This window comes from Cyberlindnera jadinii, assembly GCF_001661405.1.
Source record: "Cyberlindnera jadinii NRRL Y-1542 unplaced genomic scaffold CYBJAscaffold_4, whole genome shotgun sequence".
Taxonomy (NCBI): domain Eukaryota; kingdom Fungi; phylum Ascomycota; class Saccharomycetes; order Phaffomycetales; family Wickerhamomycetaceae; genus Williopsis; species Williopsis jadinii.
Genome location: NW_017963655.1, coordinates 476341 through 499959, shown reverse-complemented (window position 1 = coordinate 499959; position 23619 = coordinate 476341). Strand labels below are relative to the sequence as shown.

Below are 23619 nucleotides of genomic sequence, written 5' to 3'. Positions count from 1 at the left end.
TATTCGTTTGTTTTGTATTGGGTGTAGTTATTAGCGGTCAATTCCGATGTTGATGTCGGAAATATTTTTTTTCCTTCCTACTTAGGCTGGGCCTGAAAATTTTAAGGCCCAATGTCTCATTGACACATAACTTAGAAACGAGGTTGTGAAGTCATCAAACTGGTGGAGATGGCTGTATCAGAGGATAAACTCGTGGCACAGGAGACCAAGCCTGTGAAGGGTGAAAGGGTCAGCAAGAAGGGGTGGAAAGTTGAGAAGGATGCCTTCCGTGTAAAGTCATTAGGAGTGAAGTCATCGTGGGCCAAGAAGCAAGAGCAGAGGCTCAAAGACCAACAGGTGAAGGCCAAAATCAAAGAGTTGAAGGAAGAAAAAGAGAACGAGAGAAAGCAGAGGGTCCAGACGATTAAAGATAGAAGGGAGAAACAAGCTGAAAAGGAGAGATATGAAAGACTTGCTGCTAAGATGCATGCGAAGAAGGTTGAGAGAATGCGCAAGAAGGAGAAGAGAAACAAGCTACTCAAGGAAGGTCGTTGATGATTTCATGATGTGTAATACCATAGTAATGTTATATAGAGACATGTTTTGTGTTTTTTCTTGCTCTATATTTGTACGTGTCTTATGACTTCTGAGCTTGTCTCTGGGACTCCAGCGCAAGACGTGCCTTCTCTTCAACACCTCTCTTGTAATTCTTGATATTTCTCAAGTTGAAGGGCAATATTGCGTTAGTAACCAAGATCCATGCAAGGAGAATAGCAATATTCCATCCTACATGTCTCTTCGTCGTGTTTAGCAGCGCAACAGTTAGAAGCTCGTTTCCACAGTGCATTGGCATTGCATACCCGTACCTGTAGAACCTATTGGTCAAGGCCATTGGAGAGAAGACCGGAGCCAGGTTTGCAACCATGAATAAAACAATCCAAAGACCAATCAATGGTTTGTTTCTTGCAAAGATTTGCAATGCTGCGTTCTCGTTGGCACCACCAAAAGCAGCAGTGGTGAGGTATACAAATGCCCAACATACCAAGAATCCAGAACGTCCAAATGTTCTCGTGTAAGGCATCTGAAAGGCCAATATCATTAGGCAGTAAGTTAAGGAGATAACCAAATATGATACGTGCGATGTTATCATGTGATAGACAACGTAATCCTTCAACCTCAGTTTGGTTTGCATGAGCTCATGGGTATCAGAGGCAAAGTTAAACTGATGGAATGAGATCACAACGAGATATATGAGCCCGATAAGTATAGGTCCTATTAACCCAGGAAAGTCATAGGCTCTATTGTCTATCATGGTAAACCATAACGAAGACAACAAATCGGTTCCATTTGTCATGAGGCTATGGTACTCATCATCAGAGAGGGTTTCCACTAGGGGTGAAACCACACTTCTTTGAGACTGTTGAACGAAACCATTTTGGACTCTTCTAATAGGAATAACGACATAGCTGCCGACACTTGTTGGCGATCTTGCCGTTTCATAGACGAATCTAACTGTATCGTTATATGGTCTTAAAGTCCTTAATGATTCCAAATACGAAGCAGTGGCATTTCTTGGTACATAGATACCACCCCAATGGTACTGCTGGTGTACTCTATGGACAACCTCATCCCATGTTGATCTGTTGTTTTGCTCAGCAAGTTCTCTAAACTCGGTCATGTTTGGGAAATGGAACGTTCCGATTGTTCTGGCCTCACGGGATTGGAACACTTCTCTGATGGTGTCTGATATAAGCGATTGAGCTTCACCAGCTTCATCAAGAGCAACTAAATATGAAAGCCGATGCATATTCTCCCTTCGATCGTACCACGATCCCCAGTAAATGGATAAAATACCGATAAACGCTACAAAAATGATGAGAAACTCTTTGATGAATAGCCAACGTACTTTCCTCATGCCCTTTCGAGTGCTGCTTTTGGCAATGGCCTTTTCTTCTTGTGTAGGTTCTTGTGATGTCTCTTCAGCAGGCACCTTCTGGGACAAACTCGATGCCGGTGCTGTTGTGCTTACTGGGCTATCATCAGTAACTTCTGCCTTGCTTGTATCCTCTGCAGATTGTGTTTCTCCATTGCTTTCCTCGTTAATTGGAGGTGCCCTAAAAGTTGAAGTTCTTCTCATTATCGGAAGACTCCATGTGTTCTGACGAGACAAGTCACTAGGCAGCACAGAGGCGCCAGTGAAATCATGGTCTTCCTTTGTATTGAAGTTGTGGCCGTTAGCATCGTCTAAAGATGACCCACGACGTGATATTGGTGCACGATCGCTCATTTATACAAAACACACTAATCTTCAAATGAGTGTTCCAATTCTTAATCAACCAGGCACTCAGTGCAATAACAATCATACTCTCCCAGAACAAAAAAAATTCCCACACGCTCCGAAGTATCTTTCACAGGATAAAAATACCCAACCAACCCAGGGAGACCTCTCCACATAGCTTCACATCGTTGCTTCTCCCCCTATTGATATATTTTTTTAGTCGACAGTAAAATGTGTTTCCATGGTAACAAGCATAGTTTAGAAATAACAGTCCAGCCTTATGCATAAAACTCACGTAGAACAGTTGATGGGTTATCTTCAGTATGCGTCATAGTGCATATTTATCAGTGTGACGGCTGTTACGAGACGTAGGAATGTAAGAAGTGGAAGCGTCTAATTTCACAGTTCTATCAATCGTGTACAACTTTTATTAATTGTAAATCTTGCGGGACTGCGTGCGCATCTGGCTCTTCTTTTTTGTGCTTTTCCCCCTTGGTTAGTTTTCCGTCATTAAACAGTTTCTCTCCTTGTTTATTGTTGAGCTATTACCTGCCCTCAAGTTACAAGCTGGCAGTGAGGTAACTGTAAACAGAGACACCTTAACAGCACTTATAGATCCACTTTTGAATTATTGATGGCACAGTTAAGAAACTCTAGAACATCGGAAGCAGATGAGATTACAAGCCTGGCACCAGATATAATCGAAGGGCAAATCCTACGCGATGACCCAATACTCTCAAACGTCATTTCAAGGGCTATTACCGGCACTCGTGAAGAATGGGATGAGGTACGTGCTTTACAGGCCGATTCCAATCTTGAAGAACAGGCTCCACCCCCTGCACTTATACAGAGACGTCGCTCAACGATTTCAAGGACCATTAGAAATAGTCGACAGAGAATTGAAAAGTTTGGTTGGTATGATGATGAATTCAAAAGAGAGAGGATAAAGGTATATTCGATATTTGTTAGAAATTACCTGTTGGTTAGTGTCATCCTGATTGTTGCTCTAGGGTTCATGTGGGGGACATACTACAATAGACAGTACCGATATGTCGACATGAAGATGCTCATTGTCAGCGAGGACGAAGTTGCCAATGGTATTGTTCCCATTATCGGACCATCTATGAATGCAACTGCCCACATCGATGGCGTGGCACAGAGAGGTGGCTGGGAGTATGTCACGAGGGATGAGTTTTTACAACATGCTGCTGACAGAAACAACACCATTGATGAAGAGATATTTAGACTTGTACACCATCAACTCTACTGGAGTGTTCTCCACGTCAAACCGAATGCTACGTATCAGATCTATAAGGCGATTGTGAATAATGATACCTCTTTTATGATGAATGGTACTTTGGTTGAGGTGTTCTTCGAGACAGGACGAGATATTGTCACTGTTTCATCATATACTGTTGCATTCCTGAACGTTTTTGAACAGATATTCTTCAAGGTGATTCGAACACAGTTTTACAGACTTGTTTCTCAACTGCCTCAGGATTCTTTACCAAATGCAGCCTTTTTCTTTGCCCAACCTATAACGTTTAATTTCAACGACTTGAGGCCAGCATCTGTGATACTCATGGCACCATTACAAATAGGCTTGGTTTACATTGTTATATTTGCCTTTTTTCTCATGACAATGACCATTCCTATTCAAATATACCTTGCATCTATCGTGAAAGGGCTTAGATTTCTTTTATTCAGATTCTTTTGGACTCAGATGGCAAACTTGACGATATCACTTGCATACGTGGTGTTAAACATTGCGTTTGGTGTCACTTACAAAGCTGCCTTTGGTCGTTCTGGTGCTTTAGTATTATGGGCTGTTGCATACTTAACCATCGGTTCACTGGCTGCACTAAATGAGATTGTCGCATCACTTTGTTTCCTCCACTTCCCAGCGTTGATCGGTGGTTGGTTATTATTCTTAGTGGTTGTCAACGTTGCTCCAACAACATCGGCTATGGTACTGTCAAATCACTTTTACCGTTATGGATACGCGATGCCCATCCATAACGCCTACGACCTCTGTACGGTGATCTTCTGTAACGTTTATAAAGGTAAGATGGGCAGAAATTTTGGCATTTTAATTGCCTGGTTTGTATCCACCAACGCTTTAGCACCTTTTATCTTGATTTATGTTGCAAAGAAGAGGGCTAGAATGGCAGCTGAAGATGCAGAAAAGGCCAAACTGGCTGAGTTAACACCAGAACCTAGACGTGCTATTAGCAAGACAATTGGCCATGACACTTCCAATCAAAGTTTGACGGCTGATACGGATGCAGATACTGACTTATACACCACTGTCGAGGCAACTAGTGAAACAACAGACAAGGACAGTGTCATTAGACCAGCTGTTGGTGATGGCAAGCTTGCCACATCTACATCATCAGATGTAGCACCATTCCAAACTATAAAGGGCACAACTAAATAAGCCAATTATAACTACTAGACATCACTCAAAACAATAATCATGACGTGTAGTAAATTAAGTGATGCAACGTCGTAATACAACGTAATGCAGGTAACATATCCTGATAAAAGAAATCAAACACAAGGAGGAAACAGAAGAACAAACAACAACGGGTTATAAAACGTCAAAACGGAAAAGAAAATAAAAATGGTTCCAAAATCAAAATAAAAAATGCATAGTTAAAAGGGAATCAAAAGTGGGCCTCGGCATGGTGTGATTATGTGATGCATGATAAAGCAAATATTGCGTACAAATGTGTTCATATGTTTGTTCGCCTATTTCCTTTTTGAAAGAAATTGTGTGTAACGGAATCTGGAAGTTATTTCTTCATCCAATGAAAGAATCCTCTCTTATGCTTCTTTTCGCTCCTTTTAGTTGACTCTTGGTGGCTTGTCTTTGAAGCCACCGGCTTGTCAGTTTTGAACAAGTTTATATCCTTGTTTGTGGTATCATCAAGTTCGTAATTATACTTTGGAGTCATCGTAGTCAAGTCTAAAGCCGGACCTGGTTCACCAAAGTTAAGTGGTGTCAAAGTAACATTATGGGCGTCGAAATCAGCACCTTCATCGGCATCGCTTAGAACCACAGTGGAGTCCGTGCCGCAATTCCCGTCTAGCACAAGATTCTCTTGGGAACTATAGCCACCACCTGTGCGGAATTTCTGGGAGATTGAGCTCAGTAACGACTTAGACTTCTTGTGAGATTTCACGCTGTTGTTTGTAAGGGATCTCTTTGGCGAATGCGTTTGTTTCGATTTCGTCTCTGGCGATGAAGTTGCGGCTGGCATGTCGTAAACCCTGGATTCGAATTTAAACCTTGGTGGTGAGTTCAAAGTGGATGACGAGGATGAGGTCGAAACCAAATTATGCGGGGTTGACTGCTGCGCAGTCTTCTTTGAATTCAAGTTCTCGGACGATTTGGCCGAAAGATGCGATGACAATAGCAAACTATTGTTGTAGTGGTTTTGATAGCGAGCAGCAGTAGCACCACCACGACGAGATTTGGATGACTGTGGTGTGGAGAAAACGGGGGAGAACCTACTAGCACCAGTGCTAGAGTTCGAGTTCAGAGAGTTCGAAGACATATTCTTGCCGTTTAACCCATTATTATTGTTGCTCATGTGGTTTGAGGAAACTGCACTTGAAACATCATCATCGTCATCTTCGTCCTCCTCTTCAAAGATAGCAGAGTTCTTTCTCGAACTTGCAGACCCAGAACCAAAGTTCATACTAGGCTTGAAGAAGTTCTCCAACTCCGGTGCACTCTCTGTACGTCGATGTTGGATCTTGGTATTGTGCTTTTGAGTAGCTGGATCAAAATAAACACCAGAAGCAAGGTCCAAATCGATTATGGCCTCTGGAATATCATACTTCGGACTCATCATGCCTCCATACGCATAGTTCAAAGTTGCGTTCTTCGTCTCCGGCGACGTCTCCGTTGATGAGCTGTACTCAACTTGGGACGAGTAGGGAGACTTGCACTTTGCCCGCACAGCAGCAGGACCAGAATGAGCCCAAGAGTTCAGACGGGTATGTCCCTTATATGGAGAAAACGTCAGTCTCGGACTGGACTCCGCTTCAGTCACCACGACGGAAGGAACCTCAGCAGCCATTGGTGTTTGAACAGTCGCAGCTGTGATAGGCGTGACGCTCGACATCTGACTCGTTGGTGTGGCAAAGATGCCCTGTTGATGTGTTGTCGGGGTCACCGGGACATAGAGCTCTTGTTTCTCAAACGCCTGTGATATTGAAGTTGTGCCTCTGAAGAAGTCTAGGTCAAAGTCCCCACTGATTGCAGCTGAACGCTTGTGAGCATGGCCACGGGTATGTGGACTCTTACTCGGCGGAGCTTGTAACATTTCGGTCAGCAGCTTTCTTTCTTCTTCGTCTTGTTCTTCCTTGTGATTAATCTTTGTGTCCCGTTGATTGTAAACTTGTCCTCAATAGAAAGAAAGGCACTTTCCCAGTAAATTTTTGTATTTATAAATGGAAACAGACAAATGGGACAAAAGAAAAAAAAAATAGCGGCAGAGGCGGCTAAAAACTTTCACAGAAAGACACACGAAGGGACAAAAAAACACACACACAGAGAGAAAAAGAAGAGCGCGCGCAGTTGCAATTCACCGGAAAAAGAAAAAGCCGTTTTGAACTTTGTACGGGAAAGAGCTTAAAAACACTGTGTGGAGAAATAAAGAGGGCACCGAGTGTTCAAGCGAGTGGAAAGTGACTTTGTCCGTAGAGTATTGGTTTCCTTGATACTCTTTTATAGCAATAAACAAAACAAAGGAATGACAATCAATAAGGAGACTAAGCGAAACCTTCTCCCCTGTTAAACGACAGCTGGGTATTAATCACGGCGACTTGGTGGGGAGGAAGATGGAAATACAGGCCCACACAAGAAATCCTCCTTCTTTCTCGAGTGTTTGTAGAAAGAAAAATTCAGGAGGAAGAAACTAGCCCAGACAAACACTAGCACCGTGTAGATGATAGTTTAAAGCAACTGTGAGAATGGGGTTGGTGGAGATAAGAGGAAGTGAACAGTACGCCAAAATGAAAGAGAGGGAGCAAAGTTCAGAAAAGTTCAGAAAAACAGGAATATCTTGTTTTTTTGTATGTTTGCCCTCTCCATTTTCAAAAGAGAAATTCCATAACCGTATTGGGGCAAATAACGTTTCGCGTTACAGGTGAGAGTTTGCCAACCTCTGGGTGAAATTGTCCAACTTTCCACCTTCCACCTGAAAATTGCGCACGTTTGGAACTGAAATGTGTATGGATCTGCAGATATGTACCTACGTACGCATAGAAGATGCATCACAAAGGGGTCTCCTGTGCATGAATTACTTTACCCTATTGGGAAGGAGAAATCCTACGTTTGGATAAAACGGTAGTTTAGAACAACTGCTCTTGCTATATAGCAGTGTGTTCTTTCTTCCTCCGTGTATTTGGTATAGCAAGAGTAAAAGTGTGAATATGGTCACTTTGGGGTTTCAGGATCATCGTGGCAACCCACTACATGGTTTCCTCTGCGGATATATGTACTCCTCTCAAAGTTTAAAAAGAAGCGGTATTGCACGAGGCAATTATTTAAAGTCAGAGTAGTCATTGCGAATAACGCCATTTGATATACCAATATCTCACATAACAGCTTGGGGAAATACACTTGACGCGGTTCATGGCATGTATATAGTACATTATGAGGTCTATATATGTAGCTTTAACCTTTACTTTGGATTGTGTCTTTTCTGAAGCCTGATAGAGGCGGCACCGATTACCACGTTTTTTTTTACTCTTGACTTTAGCAATTATGCGGATTGGCTGATTAGTTCTTAACGATGGCAATACATGACAGTATCAGCCCAAGACTTGTTATTATGAGTCATGACTCCCCATATCAAAAGATCATATGTAAACTCTGACCTTTTACTTGTCATAATACGCTTGCGCAGGTATCCAGAAAATTAGCCGTGAAATTGGAATGCAGAAAAACTCTTGGGTTGGTTTTCAACAGACGGTTCCTTGTCCAGTGCCGCAACGAACCTGGGTACTAAAGACACACCAGGTATGCTTAAATATTTTTGCAAACAGGGTAAAAATATTTCATCGCTATTTTCTTCTATATTTTGATAGAGAAAAGCTCGTGTATGTATTTAGCACAGTTCAAGATACAGTTTGTTCACACCCATTATGTCAAATGTATTCCATATAGCTGTAACATTTATTTTTCAGACAGCAAGCGTGAATGTAAGTCATATGCACCCTCAAGAATGAAAGTAAGCAACTTTGTTCCAAAAGATATCCAAAAGTTGCACGAACATGCGAGGTGGAAGTTGCGGAGTTGGAACCTGGAACTTTGGACATTGAGAATTTAGGCGTACTTCTCTGTGAATGTGACCCCCCTAAACGGAGTGATTACTGAGAAATTGCCAAGTTTTTGACTCTAGACACGCCTTTGAAGTTTCGACAAGCCAAGTGTACTCTAAACGCAAACCCCGTGGCATCACAAGGTTAAAGTTTTGCTGAATTCTATGCGGGAAAAGGTTACCAATACCAATAAAGTCACATTAGCTTTAAACCATCGACTACCAATGCTTTCAACGCCAATCAGCTATTAACACGTTCAGCACAGGGCAGCCTATTCTCATAATTGATAAGAAACACCATGCCCATAACTGTCCGATGACGCAACTTTTTTAACTTACGAAGTTATGCGCAATGTGGTGACGGCCATGTGACTTTATAAAGGCTCGCCTGTGAGTGCTGCAACGGCTGCACGGAAAACCTTAACAAAAAAAAGCCTCTAACCAAAACTTCTAATTAACTTGAAATCTTTACTACCAACTTAAACCTTAACTTCGGTGTTATTAGATTGGGTGAGAATCTACGCATACGTTGACCCGAATGACTAATGGTTGGATCTCCTCACTGAGTTATGTTGATAATCCGTTGGAATTTGCTTGTTCATGCCTGATGATACCGAACAGGTGTAGTAGGCTGTGTTCGTACACGTGCAGTTTAATACTAACGCCCCTGATTTTCTATACTTAGTACTTGTAACGTGGAGCCGTAGATTTGTAGGTGGCTGATGATTTGGTCGTCCTGATATACCATGATGGCTTGGTAGGATTAAACAGTTCAATCAAATCACAGGCATACAAGGTATTGCGTTACTTGGCTTTTAACTGAGATGCGTTTCAAACAGCTGTATGCGATGAGCCTGAGGTGAATTTCACTTGAAGTGCAAAATAGATCATACACAGCACATCATCCACATGGAAGTTAATGCTTATTAACTAAACAACTCAAAACGTTTATGGAATGGTCGTTCGGAAACATTAGCAATACTTGCTTATCAATTTGTGAATTGTATTGATATGGCTTTCTGTAAAGCAAGCTGCATATGAGAAACCTTTCAAAATCTGTACTAGCGCTGATACCAGCCGATCAGAATTCCGGACGATTAGCAGCTTTGCATCATAGAAATCCAACAAGGTATTAAATTGAAATGATGAAACAGGTGCATTCCAGTTTTAAGATGATATGGACCGTTTGACATTTTGCAGCTGAGATACTGGTCCCTATATTCCCTACAAATGATACGCGTTTTGCATATTAAGAATTACCGCATCGGGTAAAATTAATTTATCGGACGTGTTCAAAAGTTTTTTCTTGGAAAAATGTACGTACGCGTGTAATGATAGCCACATACTGTACAGAACATGGTGTACACGAAAGTAACCCCTTTCATTACTTTATGCGTAAGTACAAACATTGTTAAGCTATGTGTATGTACAAGTTGTTCTATTGGTCTATGCATTAGATGTGAACAGCTAGCACACATGTGCCTGCCAACAAAATATTTACAAACACCCTTGTCATCAAATATTGGATTTTTGCGAAATACAAGAACAATGTTTACACATGTACGGTAGGTAAAGTAAGAAGAGGATGATCTGGCAATGGTGTTTTGCAATCTATCAAGCTGGCAACATGTTCGAAATCGATAAGAGGTTGCGTATCAGGACCAACTATTCCATTGTTGACTAGATTATTCCATAAGCTATGGATAGCTCAACCAGTGGCCAAGTCGTACGAATGGTACATTTGGTCCGCTAAAACCTCTCGCGTTATAAACTGTATCAGCAATACATATGGTTCCAATTCTGAGTCCTCGTAAGGTTCAGTTCTTCAACATGTCAGTTTGCCAATACTAGCAAGCTATACCGTCAGGAAAAAGCCGATTCCCTTATAATAGACCGATGAGTATGTCTGATAACCATCAAACTTATGACCTTTTGTTTCAATTAGATGTACAGATGAAATCCCAGCGCCCGTTTTCTCCGTGTATGGTTGACTTTCACAGGATGAAGTCAAATTAGAATTATCACTTTTGCTAATGTTGTGGCTTGTGCCTTGCGTCTAAACCATCTCATAAAATGCAGCTTTGTCGATCACCCAAACGTTGCGGTCGTACAATGCTGCTACTTAACACCTAAAAAGGAAACCTGGTAAATTTATCAACATCGATATAACAAGAACAACAACATTCCTACTTTGAATAAGACCACAGTAACAACTTCCAAACAGATTGCGAAAAGCTGTTCTAATTTGTTTTGAATGGCTTAAACGTCCTAAGCAGTGACGGAATTTTGTGCTAGTTTCACTTTGCTTTTCACAGACCGAAATGACAGCAAAAAAACGAAAAAAGGTTGCGTAGCTAAGGACTACCAAATTTTACATCCAAACACCACTGGGGTCTAGGTCGTTTTGAAAAATGCGCCAAAATGAGTCCCTTTTTTGTTCAATGATACAATGGATCAAGACCCACTGCACAGGCTCAGTTGGATATGAAACAGAGAATCACCTTTCTATTACACTCCTTAGAGGACATTGACACTGACAATGTGCTATTTTCTGATGAAAAGGTGAAGATTCCATCCTCCTTGTTCAGCCTACGTCAGGATCGAATAACCCTTACAAAGGACGAGCTTCCACAAGAGGTGAGTATTATGAAATGCCTATCCCTATAATGCCACCACTGACCATTAGATTTTGTATAGATTTCTGAGCTATTCTCCAAGCTCTATATGTTCAGGATTCAATGGAGCTCTGAAACTGCAAAAAGGACAGAGGTTTTCCAAAACTTCCTTCAACTGGGCTTCGCAGCCCATCTCATCCCTTCAACATTGGAATATGAACCCGTATTGTAAGTATTCATTTCATGCTGTACTGCTGTGTTCTAACATGTATGCTTTAGTGACGAGTTTGGTAAGTTCATAGCAAAGAACTTGGATGTTAAATTCACGCATGAGAACCTCATATCAACGGCCACCTCTGCAACGTATAACTCCTTAGATGAGGTGAAGTCTTCAACTTTCCAACAGTTTTTGAGTGTGCTTACTCCAAAATTGGACCGTATATCTTTTGTACAGGACTTTGATATCAAATGGGAGCAGTCTGAGCTGGTGATTACTTGGAATTCGGAGCCATTTGACTCAACTATTGAAAGAACTAATGAAATTAGGAAAGAGGTTGCTCTATTCGAATCAAAGGAACTCTATGGTGATTTGGAGCTTGTCGGGTTCAGAACTGTGATTGGGGAAGAGTATCAACCACCTGAAAAGACTTTACTAATAGTTAAACCACGACATTCTCTAGTGAAGGATACAGTGCTAGGAGTATCATTCCAACAACCGGTTGGATTGCATCCAGATTTACACATTGACTTTTCTCCAAATGTCACAAGTCCATTTAGCTCTTGTGAAATGTTCATCGTGAATACCATGCCTAGCGTTCTCTTCTTTGATCAATACCAATATAACGAGGATAAGCTGCATCTAGTGAGCTCTTGGGGTGAAAACGATTTGGAGGCACCTAATTGGAAGGTTGAAAAGTTTGGAAGTGTTCAGCTATTCAAGGTCAAAGACTACACCAATGGTGTAGATATCAAGTTCCATACCAGATATATCAAACCTTCAACTGAAAACCATTTCAAAATTGCCACTCCAGAGGTGTTTTGGGCATGCGAAGCAGATCTGTTTATGGCAGATTGGGACATGATTGAACGTAATCCATTTGATAACTATAACTTGGGATTTGAGTCCTTTTTTGAACCTTCAACAGTATTCTATCACTACAACAAGAACGTGTCAAGCCTGCCACTCACAATCCCAAGTGCAGACGCTGATGATTTCAGTACAGTTCAGATAGTAACATCTGTCTCTGTTGTTATTGGAAGTATATACCTGTTGATGAAGCTCTTTGGTTCTTTGGTTGCTCTCAACAGACCTGAAACAAAAGACGAAAAGAAGATCAAGTGAATTTGCATTTCATTAGCTATATATGTTGAAAGAAAAAAACAATGGCAATAAAAGGCAAATGAGACCAGTCAATTATCATTACTGAAGCATGTAATACAGGTTCATTTTCTTCCATGTTTCTTAGCAATACGGCGAAGAGCTCTCATTTCGTTCTTCATCACACCATCAACCATTCTGTACTTACCCTTAACACCCTTTGGTCTTCCACTAAGACCCTTATTCTGACCCTTGGCATAGACGTAGGTAACCTTAGGCTTTGTCTTTTGTTTCTTGGTCAGCTTTCTCATCAATTTGGAAATCTCATCAGCCTTGTCCCTCTCAGACTTTTCGCTGTCTTCCGCAATCAAATCGGATTTCTTCTTCAGCTTTTCCAAACGGGCCATTGCTCTCATCTTCTTACGTCCCTTAGCCTCAGCAACCTTCTTGATTGGTCTGGCATTCAATTGTTTCATTTTCTCCTTGATGGCAAGCGCAGCTTCTTTGGTAATAGGCTTGTTAATCTTGGAATGTTTCTTTTCATCTTCAATAAACCAATCTGGCAAACCTTCACTATCACGGAAGGAATATCTGTTGAATCCATCATCAACGAGATCATGTTTGGTCTTCTGACCCAATGCAAGTTGATGGGCCATTGTCATTGCCTGTGCAGTAGCCAATTCGACATCCTTTTGATGGTTACGGAGATTGACATCTTCATCATCAGAGTCAAGCATGTCCTCATCTTCATTATCTTCACGGGAAACATACTCAATTCTACCACCTTCATCATCAGATGAGTCCTCCACTTCCTCATCAGAATCCAGCGAAGCCGTAGTGGACAAGTTTGAGGGTGATGGGGTTGGTTCTTGTTGTTTCGCAGCCTTTGTTGGTATCTGAGCTTCAACGCCATCAAAGATTGAGTTGCTGAACAAGAGATCAGCCTTCTTACTAAGTCCTGATCCCTTTTCAGATTTGAGCTTTGCGATAAGCTTGTTGATGGCTTCATCGTCATCACTATCAAGCTCTGATCCAGACTCGTCATCCTCTTCCTCATAGTCCTTCGCTTCAGCTTCACTCTCTTCATCACTTCCCTTATCTTGAATACCATCCCACTTCTCATCATCATCATCTCCTCTGGCTTGCTTAGCTCTGAACTTGGCATCTCTTTCACTCTTACGCTGCTTGAAAGCATCATACATTGCATTCAATTGGTCTTCCAATTCATCAACTTCTTGGTCGGATTCAACCTCAGCATCAGAAGCAATATGGATATCGTTATCTTCAATCAAATCATCCTCGTTGAAGATCATACGTCTTTTACCCTTTGCCAAATCTTTCAACTGACCGGTTTTCTCGGCATGTTTAAGGTTGAAGAGAGATTCACGTCCAATGTTTCCAGCTTCGATACCAATATCCATTGGTGTAAGCATGTTCATTTGCATTCTTGTGATTTCTTTCTGCTTCATTTCATTCTTCTTTCTCTTCTCCCTTTTCTGCTTTGCGAGTTGTCTAGCTCTAACCTGGTCAAGCTCCTTATCTATGAGCTCTTCCTCGTTCAGTTCTTCAACTTCAACTTCAAGTGGCTTATCATCTTCATCGAGTTGTAACAACTCCCTGGCCAATTTTCTCCATCTAAGCATGTTTCTGAAGTCCTTTTTACCCAACACTTTCAAATCTTTGAAGCATTCCATCAACTCAGGTGTGGTTTTTCTCAACTTTTTGAGAAGCCTCCACTCGGGATCTTCGTCATCAATTTCCAACCTGTTAGTCTCCCCAAGTACATCGATTGGAGTATCAGATCTAACGAATTCAAGAACAGGCACGGATTTGAACTGCAAAAAGTTATCCTCGTCATAACCTTCTCTTCTTCTTCTCTTCTTTTCCGGGTTGAAGACTTTGGCCTCGTTGTTTTGAGGGCCATCAGCGAGTTCTTCAAACACTTCCTTTGGATCCAAGATTCTTGGATCTAACTTCTTTGGAGCTTTGAACCCTTTACAAACAACAAAGATCTCTGCAGAAACGTTTCTCGAAGCTGGTGGCTTCGTTGCCTCCACCTTTTCAAACAGCTGTTGGAAGACCCACATCAACTTGTTGTAGTCCTTCGATCTGAACACCTTGGTAACGAATGTTCCACCTGCAACCAAATTCTCCACAGCCAATTTCAAAGCCTGGAGGGTAAGCTGGGACTGTGTAAAGGCATCCTGAACCCAACCCAACCCAACGTTTGGTGCACCATCGTGGAGCACTGTATCTGCTTTCCACGTTTTCATGTAACCTCTCAGCTTGGATCTACAGTCCTCCGTCGTGATGTCGGATTGGAAAGTGATACAGTTTGGCAGGGGCTTAATAGGAACGATATCAACACCAATGATCAAAGAGTTCACGGGACAAAGGTTCGACGCCACCTGACACCACGACCCTGGCGCTGCACACAGGTCGATCACCACCTTCGACTTCTCGAGAAAGTGACCATACTTCTCGTTGATCTGGATGATCTTGAAGGAGGAACGAGCTCTATAACCCTAGACACAAGCGTTAGTACTAATGAACCATCACCACCAGGCACTACCAGGCACTACCAGGTGCCCAGCGCTCATCCGCCCATACGTACTTTCTCCTTCGCAAGGTAGTAGTACCGGTCTAAACGACCTTTGGAGTTCTTCTTCTGTGTTTTACCCATCGCCGATAACTACTCTGTTTGGTTCTGGTAAGCTTCCTGTGTACGGAGCAGACGAAGAAGTTGATAGAAGCTTCAAAAAAAATTTCAAACAAAAATGCGATGAGCTGCGGACGGAGAGAAAACCACAAAAAGAAGAGCGCATCGGAATTTCGCTTACGTAAGCCGTGACATTCCGAGCGTGCTTATGTAATCATCTGATAAAACTTTAATCTCGAGATGCCCGGTAGGCGCAACACTTAAACGACCGCATGGCGCCAGAGAGGGCTTTTTTGTCTTTTCCGCTGGTGTTGCGCTTTGGCGGTGAAGTTTCGGCCTATTTTTACCTATAAAAACGTGGAAAGTTTCTCTCTGTCCTCTCCCACGAGTAAATAAATTCACGCACACTCCACGAAATCACTCAATTGGACTATCTCTATCTCAAAGAATGACGTTCTTGGGATACTCGTTCAAGCCAACACCTCCGTTGGCTGAGCCACAGCCAAAGCCTTCGACTGAGTACGGTCTCAGAACCACAGACGTGAGTACGATCTGGGTGGTGTGCACGGTGCACCTCCATCTGAAGGAGGAACATCTGTGTCTTCGCAATTGATGAGATGTGCTAACAAACGGTTATAGTATCCGGCTATTAAGAATGCTCCGTTGCCAGCAGATGGTCCGGGCTCTAAGCATTTTTCCAACTTGCTCGTTCTTGCGCTCATTGCCGGTATTCCGTGGTTTATCAAGTCTAAGCTTGGAGGAGGATTCAAGACATGGGTCTTCTTTGTGCTGTTGACATTCTTGCCTATTCTCATGGTTTACTGGACTTTGGCATCCACATACTCGCCAAGATTGAATGAAAGGGTCAGATTCCCAAACAAGGGCGTTGAGCACTACTTGGAGTTCCACACCGAGGAGCTGAAGCAGAAGTACTCTGGCCAAAACAAGATCCCAATGGAAACTTTCCACGAGTTGTACTTTGCTAACAAGGTGTCGTTCAAGGGTGATGCTTTGGAGATCATGGAGTATAGACACGATTGGGCACAGTTCTCATTCACATTGTCCCTCTTCAAGTTCTTCCTGTTGGGCATGATCCCAGAGGTTATCATGCATACAAGATCACAAGACGAGGAGCAAGTCCGTGACCACTATGACCGTGGTGATGACTTCTACACCTGGTTCTTGGGCTCTAGAATGATTTACACAAGTGGTTTGATCTCCGATATCACCGTCGAGGAGTCTCTGGAGCAATTGCAGGATAACAAGTTGAAAGTTGTTTGTGATAAGATTGACTTGCAAAAGGGCGAGAGATTACTGGATCTTGGATGTGGCTGGGGTACTTTGGCCACTTACGCATCCAAGGTCTATGGTGCTTCTGTCACTGGTATCACCTTGGGTAGAAATCAGACCAAATGGGGTAACGAGAAGCTCAAATTACAGGGTATTCCAGAAGAACAATCAAAGATCCTGTGTATGGACTACAGAGACACACCAGTTCCGGAAGGTAAGTACAACAAGATCACCTGCTTGGAGATGGCTGAGCACGTTGGTATCAGAAAGTTTGGTACCTTCTTGCAACAGGTTTACGACATGTTGGACGATGATGGATTGTTCTTCTTGCAATACGCAGGTTTGAGAAAATCATGGCAATACGAGGATTTGATCTGGGGATTATTCATGAACAAGTACATCTTCCCTGGTGCAGATGCTTCCACTCCTTTGGACTTTGTCGTTTCCAAATTGGAAGCTACAGGCTTTGAAACCGTCTCCATCGATAACATTGGTGTCGATTACTCTGCAACCTTGTGGAGATGGTACAGAAACTGGATGTCTAACAAGGATTCCGTTGTTAACAAATATGGTGTCAGATGGTTTAGAATCTGGGAATACTTCCTTGCTTACTCTACCATCATCTCTAGACAAGGTTCTGCTACGTGTTACCAGATCGTCTTGAGAAAGAACCTCAACTCATATCATAGAATTGAATACGTTCCAAAGCAAAAGGGATTGCTCGGACCAATCAAGGAGGGTGTTGAAGAATGGTTCAAGTGATGCTGTAGCTTGGCTGCCTTCTTCCTTCTAAATTACTGTGCATTATCGAAAGAATCTTTTTTGGAGTAAGTACATACAAAAGATAAAGAAGAAAAAGTATACATTCAGGTCTAATACGTAGCTATTTGATTATTAGGGTGTTGTTGTTGTTGCTTTTGACCTCCAGTGTGCAACTGAGCATTACGTGGAACTGGACTCTTTGGTCTAATGTTTTCAATGTCTTGGTCCTGAGGCACGTTAGATCCAATCTTCATGATCTCAGCCTTGTACCTTGCAGGATCAAAATTGTCGATGATTATGTCTGGGCTCATGATAACCCATCCACGTCTTGGAATCACAGGGTTGTTATAGCCCGATCTTGCCGGTATGATGTGTAATCTTCTGGTGGCAGAACTGAAGTTCTCCGCGACTTTGTAAATATGGGTTGGTACAACCTGGTTTTGGTTCTCTTCTTCATTCTCAATCTTTAAATCTGTATCCACGTTACAGTGGATGAGGTGTCCATCTGAAGATCTTCTCACGGTTCCTGTGATACACATCCAGCAGTGCCACTGCAAACTCTCAAATGCTGCTGTTTCATCTTTGGAGATCCCGGTTGGGTAGTACCGAGATTTCTTGTTCACTGGAACAAACACCAATTCTTCCGATCTTCTAAACTTCTTTGTCCAGCCATCAGAGTTCAGCAACTTGGTCAGTTCATTAATTTGCTGGGACGATGCCCAGATGAAGAGGAACCCAGGTTTGGAGCATAGCCTCTCCAGTGGAATCTGTACCAAGAATTGGTAAATGAACTGGTTCTCCGTGAGACCACCAATCATTATCACGTCGAACACCAATCTATCCCTGACGATCCATCGGTTCAACGTGGGGACCATGTTCTTGAGCTCTACGCGAGCACCGTAGGGAATTGATGCGAATTTATCAGTTTGGCGTTCCTTCAGATGGAATAGCCTCTGTAGCTTGGGATAACCCTCTACCGGGTTCTTAACGTTACGAACAAAATTCACCGGTAGCTCATCAGTCACCATGTAGTTAGCGGTAAAGTCGTTCTCCTTAAAGGTCCCTGGCTTCACCTTGATGTCCTGGATCCTAGAAGACATATCAGAGTGGCTTCGATGATGCCACATGGAAGGCGGCCTTGTGAATTCCTCAAGCGTAGAGCGCGGTGTAGGCACTACCGTCAAATGCTGTGACGATGCTCGCTGATGGGCTTGTTGATGTTGCTGATATGACTGGTCCAACTTCTGAACAGGCTCCTTCCGCGTATTGGAAGCACTGCTGCCAAACCCGCCCATGGCACCGCGGTCGTAGGCATATCTCTTCTGTGCGCCATTCCCATTGCCTCTCCATGCTGCTTCATTCTTGTGGTCGCGCTTCGACATCCTCGCTCAGTGTCCTTTTCCCTTGTATCTGGGTCCTTGTTTATACCTCGCCCTTCTTCACCCTGAGCTTGTTATACGAGCAGATCAAACTAAACGCAAACCGGTAAGGTGCTTCTTATTTTATACCTCTCAAACAGAATGTCCCACTTTCCTAAACCACTGTAATCCCACAATCACTTGAAACAGATGAGAAACCTTGCACAAATTCTACCACCAAACCTGCTTCAACTACCTGTATTCCAACGCTTTTGATTGCCGCCTAAGCTGCTGGTGGGCTGAAAGTGCCGCTACCTTTCTGTTTCATCTTCCAACCTTTCACACTGAATGCGGAAATCGTTACGGCCAGTGGGGTTCACTATGTACGCGGTGTGTTTACATGTGCATGTTTGTTGACACAAAGACAGCCTCTAAGTGTGAGCAGAAGGGGATTGGGGCATATTTACCAAAGGAGCTTTTTGAGAGTTGGCTGTTAGTTGTTGGTTGTTGAGTGTTGTTGAAAGCAGTTAGAGAGCGTGGTGATGGGGTTGAACTCGCCGTTGTGGTTGGGCTCGGCCCAGATCAGAGAGCGGTACTTGGCGTTACGAGATGGAAGGACTGCTTTGGTGAGGAATGGACAAGGCGAAGTTAACATCCAGCAGTCTTTGAAAGATCTCAATGCGCTCCTAGTGGATCATTTCACGAGTGTATGTTACCCTGTGATTGCTTTCAAAAGGGAGCTTTACTAACGTGTGTGGCTGGAGGATATAGGAATCGCACTCCTTTCCCTTAGAGTTGAATGATGTTATTCATGACGTATACAGAGTGTTGACGGTAGATGGCAACAAGGCGTACAATTTGCTTGAAGGTGACACATTACTCTTCTCCTGTCATCTAGGCTTGAGTGAGCTAACTGAAACGTGTGTCATGGATCTTCTAGGAATCCACGACAAGGTTCTCAGTGCCCTAATGTGCCGTTCTGATGATGATTCAGATGAGTTTAAAGAGGTTCTCAAGAGGTCCACAAAGTATATGCTGGTTTTCCTTCTCTCGTTTCTTGACTATAAGGAGCTTTCTGATGATTTGGCCTCGCAACTTATTGCATTTGTTCTTAACTTGTGCCGATTATACTCAACGCACCCAAGCTTGGTGGATCACTGGCTTGGCGTGAGCTTGAAAGAACCTGATATTTCGTATACGTTGTACAACAAGATGTCAACCATAAACTGTTTCCCTGTGTATGAAATTGCAAGGCTATTCCTACTTCTGGAGGATCAGAACGTTGACATTGCAAGAGAAAGTCTACAGTTACTCGTTTGCATTAGTAATACATCAGTGTACTTGGAGGAATGGCTCATTGAAAGCGATTTCCTGGACTCAATACTAGCGGGCGTTCTCTTGAATTTCAATAGACTTCCTGGTACATGTTTCGACAAAGACGAGTTCTTGTTAACCACCAAATCCTTTGAAAAGTTTGACGCCAGTTTAACATTTGTTATGAAGATATTGAGGACTTCGAAGAGCAATAGCTTGAGGATTCTTCTTATGAATGCTTTGGATACAAAGTTCCTTTCTCCTTTAATAGAAATGCTCAGCTCAAAGGATGTTCGCTACTCTAATGTGTTGCAAATTCTATTATTCACACTTGAAAGGATTATTATTCCTGACAGCGAATATCTAAGTCCACAACATGAGTCCTTATTGGAATGCTTTTCAGACCACCACCTCGATGCGAATCATAAGACCACTACAGACATCCTAGATTTGTTCACTCGTGCGGTGCGAAATTACTACTTTGATGATCCAAATATTGTGATAAGCTTGTTGAACATTATTGGTATACTTGCACGTTCCCGATCGAATTTGGTTTTGCAAAGAACTATACTTGATATCGCAGAAGATACCCCATTCTTCAAATCCCCGATGGTACTTGCTTCATGGGCATCAAAAATTATACGGATTCAAAGAGATCAACCAGACTTGAAAGATGAAGCATTTGAGATCTTTAACCACGCAATGATTAATATGAGACACACTCGGCTAGTACTGGACTCATTCAAAACAAGAACTCTAACCTTCAAGGATGAAGGACCCATTAGTGGTTTACTTTGTCTACAGCTTAGCTTGTTCTTCACAAACACATTGGAGATTAACGATGCTTTGATCAATGTATTGTCAGACATATGTCAGGCAAATGGTGGTTTGGTTACGGACGTGTTTATTACTGAGTCTCTTGATAATCAAGACTTAATGGTCCTAATTTGGAACTACTTATGGATAAGTTACGACTCTTATTCAAAGCAGATACAGCGGGATAATATTGTAACTAGTATGGTTCCCGTGAGTGAATCGCTACGTGAGCTGTTGAAAAGGTTGGCATATGGTGAAGATCATCACGAGCAGCAAACACCTTCAGACATTGGTCTTGAAAGTCTAAAGATGTTTCGCTACGTCGTTAATAAGTTATTTGTTGTTAGTCAAGCATCATTGATTCTCAACAACATTTCATTTCCAAATCTTTGACCGTCATGATTTAGACAAGGCTATGCATATGTACGTAGTAGTACATATGTAGTCTACAAACTTAAAGTCTTATGCAATTAATAAAAGTGCTGGTCGTGGTATTCAGATTGTAGTCGCAGCGTGATGTTCTTTGGAATTGTTCCAGGTAAACATGTCCGCTCTGATAACATCAAGCAACGTTTACATGATGTTTTCTACGTTTGTCGATGAAGATTCCGAAGATTTGTGTGATGTAGCCATTCTACGTTATAATAATGACGTATGAGAGGTATTCAAAAGCTTATGCCCATGTGATGGACTTTCTAAACGAATGATCACAAGAGTGGTGCCACGTCTATCTTTGGTTTATACGTTGTTTTTACGAGAGCCGTAACGTTTCAAGAAGGAAGTTCTATTGTTCACTGGCCATTGCATCATTGGTTATCTGCGTTAGAAGCTTATTGACGTAATGCGGTACCAATGGGGTAAGGCAGAACATTTTTGCGCAATTTCCCTTTTAGGATATCTGCTAAAAAGTGCGAAAAATACAAAAAATAGGGGTTACGGAGGTGGGTGAGGGAGAGCAATTTGGAAGAAAAAACGAAATAAAAGATATTTCCTATTAAGCGATTTCCATAAATTCAACATATCTTATAGTGGTACATTCTAGCTATATTTTGGCTGTTTTTTAGATACTATTACCATAATAAAATTTCAAATAAACTGCCCGGGTTTGTCGAGTGGTTCCGTGGTTCGCCACCAACCTTTGACGCCCCTTTCGACCCATAGCAGCTATTGTTGCGCGTACCGTCCTTTTTTGGAAAGGCAATGTGTTACCCTACTGAGGTATTTGGATGCAGCCTACCCCTTCCACCAATCAGAGCACTGGATTCGTTTTCGCGCCTTACAAATTTTTGAAAATTTTCAGGAATCTTTAAAAATTGTCCATTCTTTGTTTTTCCTCTCATCGACTTTTTTGAAAAAACCACCCAGCAAATACAAATTTTCGCCGTTTTTTCGCGCACTTTTTTTTGGCAAAGAACACTTCGACTTGGCTACAAAGAATTCACCTTTGAGTAATTTGTTGCTTTTCCTTGTCCAAATAAAAGATCAAAAATTTAAAGAGGTAACTACAACAAGTTTAACGCTTCAAACTTCTTAATTTCTCTAAGAAGGTCGTTTTCTGTTTTTTGTTACAACTTTATATTTTAAGCTTGAAACACCCCACTGACCGCTTCACTGCGCTGTTCAGTTTTTTATTCTCGTGTTACGTGTCCTCTGTGAAATTCTGTTTTTTTTTCGCCACTTTTGCAAAAAAAAACATTTCGCTGCCCTTTTTGGATATTATTGATAAAGACAACATTTTTCACTATGGCCACTCTAAGTTTTGATAACACTCACAAGCGTGCAGTTGGTGATGTGACATTTACATCTCAGAAGAGAGTATGTCTTGCTCCAGCTTGGGCAAGAACAAACTCATTTGCTGCACGTTCCGTCTCCTCTTCATCTTCTTCAGATGATGACTCTGAAGATGAAGTTGGATACTTGAACAAGCAGAAGAGAGCAAGAAAAAGAGCATCCTCGATGAGAAGGGTGTCTAGTGGCTTTAACGATTCCTTGTTGAACACTGCTGTTTCACAATACAGCGATGTCGATGAAGATGACCTTAATGTCAACAAAGTTCAGGAGATTGGGAAGGAAGAGGAGAAGATTCCATCGATTCCAACTGAGAAGGAGAACTTTAGAACTCATCGTGAATCGTTGGCTGGTTTATCTTCTGACTCAAAGAATAAGATTAGAAGAACAGTTGATTGTGACAAAGTTGCAAGAAACCGTTGCTTCGACTATTTGGTTTCTGCCATTGATGAGGTTTGGGCTCGTTACTGTGACGCTACATCATATGCTGAGGATGAAGTGTACAATACAGACGTCTCGTACCAACCTGCTACCCCAGCTTCTATCGACACATCCGAGGATGAAGACGATGACGAAGACGAAGGTTACAAGTCCGCCTCAACAAACATCACCGAATACGAATCCGACGTTGACGGAAAGAGAGTTTCCGGTCAACCAGGTAGCTTGAGACTTCAACAACTTAAAGATCGTCTGTTGAAAGCTAAGTACTACCTCCAAGACTTCCTTGAGTCTAACGACTTAGATGAGGCAACTGCCTTCTGGAAACGTTGGGATTTGATAAAGTATGCAACAATTGAATTGGTTGAAGATGACGATGACGATGAAGTTATCGAATCAACAACCGAAGACCTTGAAAAGGGTCGCTTGATTGGTTCATACTAAAATCTTTGAATCATACCGAGGACCTTGCTGAATACCATCACATAAAATACCACACAAAGACTTTTATGACAGAAAACTGTGATGGTACATCGCAACGGTTCGGATATGCATTCTTAAGTTTGGCTTCCATGTACACTATTTGATTCTACTATGTGTTTTTGATTTTTTGCAAGTTTTTTAAAGGTTTGTTTATGGTGTTGTTTACGGTTGTTTTTGCATATATAT

At 42.1% G+C, this 23619-nt stretch overlaps 10 protein-coding genes across 10 annotated transcripts; 6 read left to right on the top strand and 4 right to left on the bottom strand.

Moving 5' to 3' along the window:
- Positions 1 to 168: 168 nt before the first annotated feature.
- Positions 169 to 534, top strand: CGR1 (Cgr1p; the record flags this gene model as incomplete). Its single annotated transcript, XM_020216319.1, has 1 exon — positions 169 to 534. The coding sequence occupies one exon, from the start codon at positions 169 to 171 to the stop codon at positions 532 to 534; it is 366 nt and encodes a 121-aa protein (XP_020071373.1).
- On the bottom strand, positions 475 to 2401 carry CYBJADRAFT_167026 (SNG1 family protein). Its single transcript, XM_020214734.1, has one exon. The coding sequence runs from the start codon at positions 2264 to 2266 to the stop codon at positions 617 to 619; it is 1650 nt and encodes a 549-aa protein (XP_020071372.1). The 5' UTR covers positions 2267 to 2401; the 3' UTR covers positions 475 to 616.
- CYBJADRAFT_172314 (SNG1 family protein) lies at positions 2292 to 4694 on the top strand (the record flags this gene model as incomplete). The annotated part of the gene is made up of 2 exons (XM_020216318.1): positions 2292 to 2326; positions 2864 to 4694. The coding sequence occupies 2 exons, from the start codon at positions 2292 to 2294 to the stop codon at positions 4692 to 4694; spliced, it is 1866 nt and encodes a 621-aa protein (XP_020071371.1).
- A 358-nt stretch (positions 4695 to 5052) lies between these two features.
- LRE1 (Lre1p) lies at positions 5053 to 6591 on the bottom strand (the record flags this gene model as incomplete). The annotated part of the gene is made up of 1 exon (XM_020213637.1): positions 5053 to 6591. One exon carries the CDS (start codon positions 6589 to 6591, stop codon positions 5053 to 5055), a length of 1539 nt encoding a protein of 512 aa, XP_020071370.1.
- Positions 6592 to 10782: 4191 nt separating this feature from the next.
- On the top strand, positions 10783 to 12922 carry PBN1 (Pbn1p). Its single transcript, XM_020214733.1, has 3 exons — positions 10783 to 11229; positions 11290 to 11435; positions 11487 to 12922. The coding sequence occupies exons 1-3, from the start codon at positions 11077 to 11079 to the stop codon at positions 12547 to 12549; spliced, it is 1362 nt and encodes a 453-aa protein (XP_020071369.1). The 5' UTR covers positions 10783 to 11076; the 3' UTR covers positions 12550 to 12922.
- SPB1 (27S pre-rRNA (guanosine2922-2'-O)-methyltransferase) lies at positions 12443 to 15289 on the bottom strand. Its single transcript, XM_020213150.1, has 2 exons — positions 15140 to 15289; positions 12443 to 15050 (listed from the first exon to the last, which is right to left on the bottom strand). Exons 1-2 carry the CDS (start codon positions 15206 to 15208, stop codon positions 12651 to 12653), a joined length of 2469 nt encoding a protein of 822 aa, XP_020071368.1. The 5' UTR covers positions 15209 to 15289; the 3' UTR covers positions 12443 to 12650.
- A 343-nt stretch (positions 15290 to 15632) lies between these two features.
- CYBJADRAFT_193769 (S-adenosyl-L-methionine-dependent methyltransferase) lies at positions 15633 to 17331 on the top strand (the record flags this gene model as incomplete). Its single annotated transcript, XM_020217492.1, has 2 exons — positions 15633 to 15725; positions 15824 to 17331. 2 exons carry the CDS (start codon positions 15633 to 15635, stop codon positions 17234 to 17236), a joined length of 1506 nt encoding a protein of 501 aa, XP_020071367.1. The 3' UTR covers positions 17237 to 17331.
- A 7-nt stretch (positions 17332 to 17338) lies between these two features.
- On the bottom strand, positions 17339 to 18876 carry KAR4 (Kar4p). Its single transcript, XM_020214732.1, has one exon. It carries the CDS (start codon positions 18616 to 18618, stop codon positions 17347 to 17349), a length of 1272 nt encoding a protein of 423 aa, XP_020071366.1. The 5' UTR covers positions 18619 to 18876; the 3' UTR covers positions 17339 to 17346.
- Positions 18877 to 19285: 409 nt separating this feature from the next.
- Positions 19286 to 21485, top strand: CYBJADRAFT_72304 (uncharacterized protein). Its single transcript, XM_020217892.1, has 2 exons — positions 19286 to 19301; positions 19359 to 21485. The coding sequence occupies exon 2, from the start codon at positions 19522 to 19524 to the stop codon at positions 21115 to 21117; it is 1596 nt and encodes a 531-aa protein (XP_020071365.1). The 5' UTR covers positions 19286 to 19301; positions 19359 to 19521; the 3' UTR covers positions 21118 to 21485.
- A 982-nt stretch (positions 21486 to 22467) lies between these two features.
- On the top strand, positions 22468 to 23394 carry CYBJADRAFT_161755 (uncharacterized protein; the record flags this gene model as incomplete). Its single annotated transcript, XM_020213636.1, has 1 exon — positions 22468 to 23394. The coding sequence occupies one exon, from the start codon at positions 22468 to 22470 to the stop codon at positions 23392 to 23394; it is 927 nt and encodes a 308-aa protein (XP_020071364.1).
- Between the last annotated feature and the right edge of the window lie 225 nt (positions 23395 to 23619).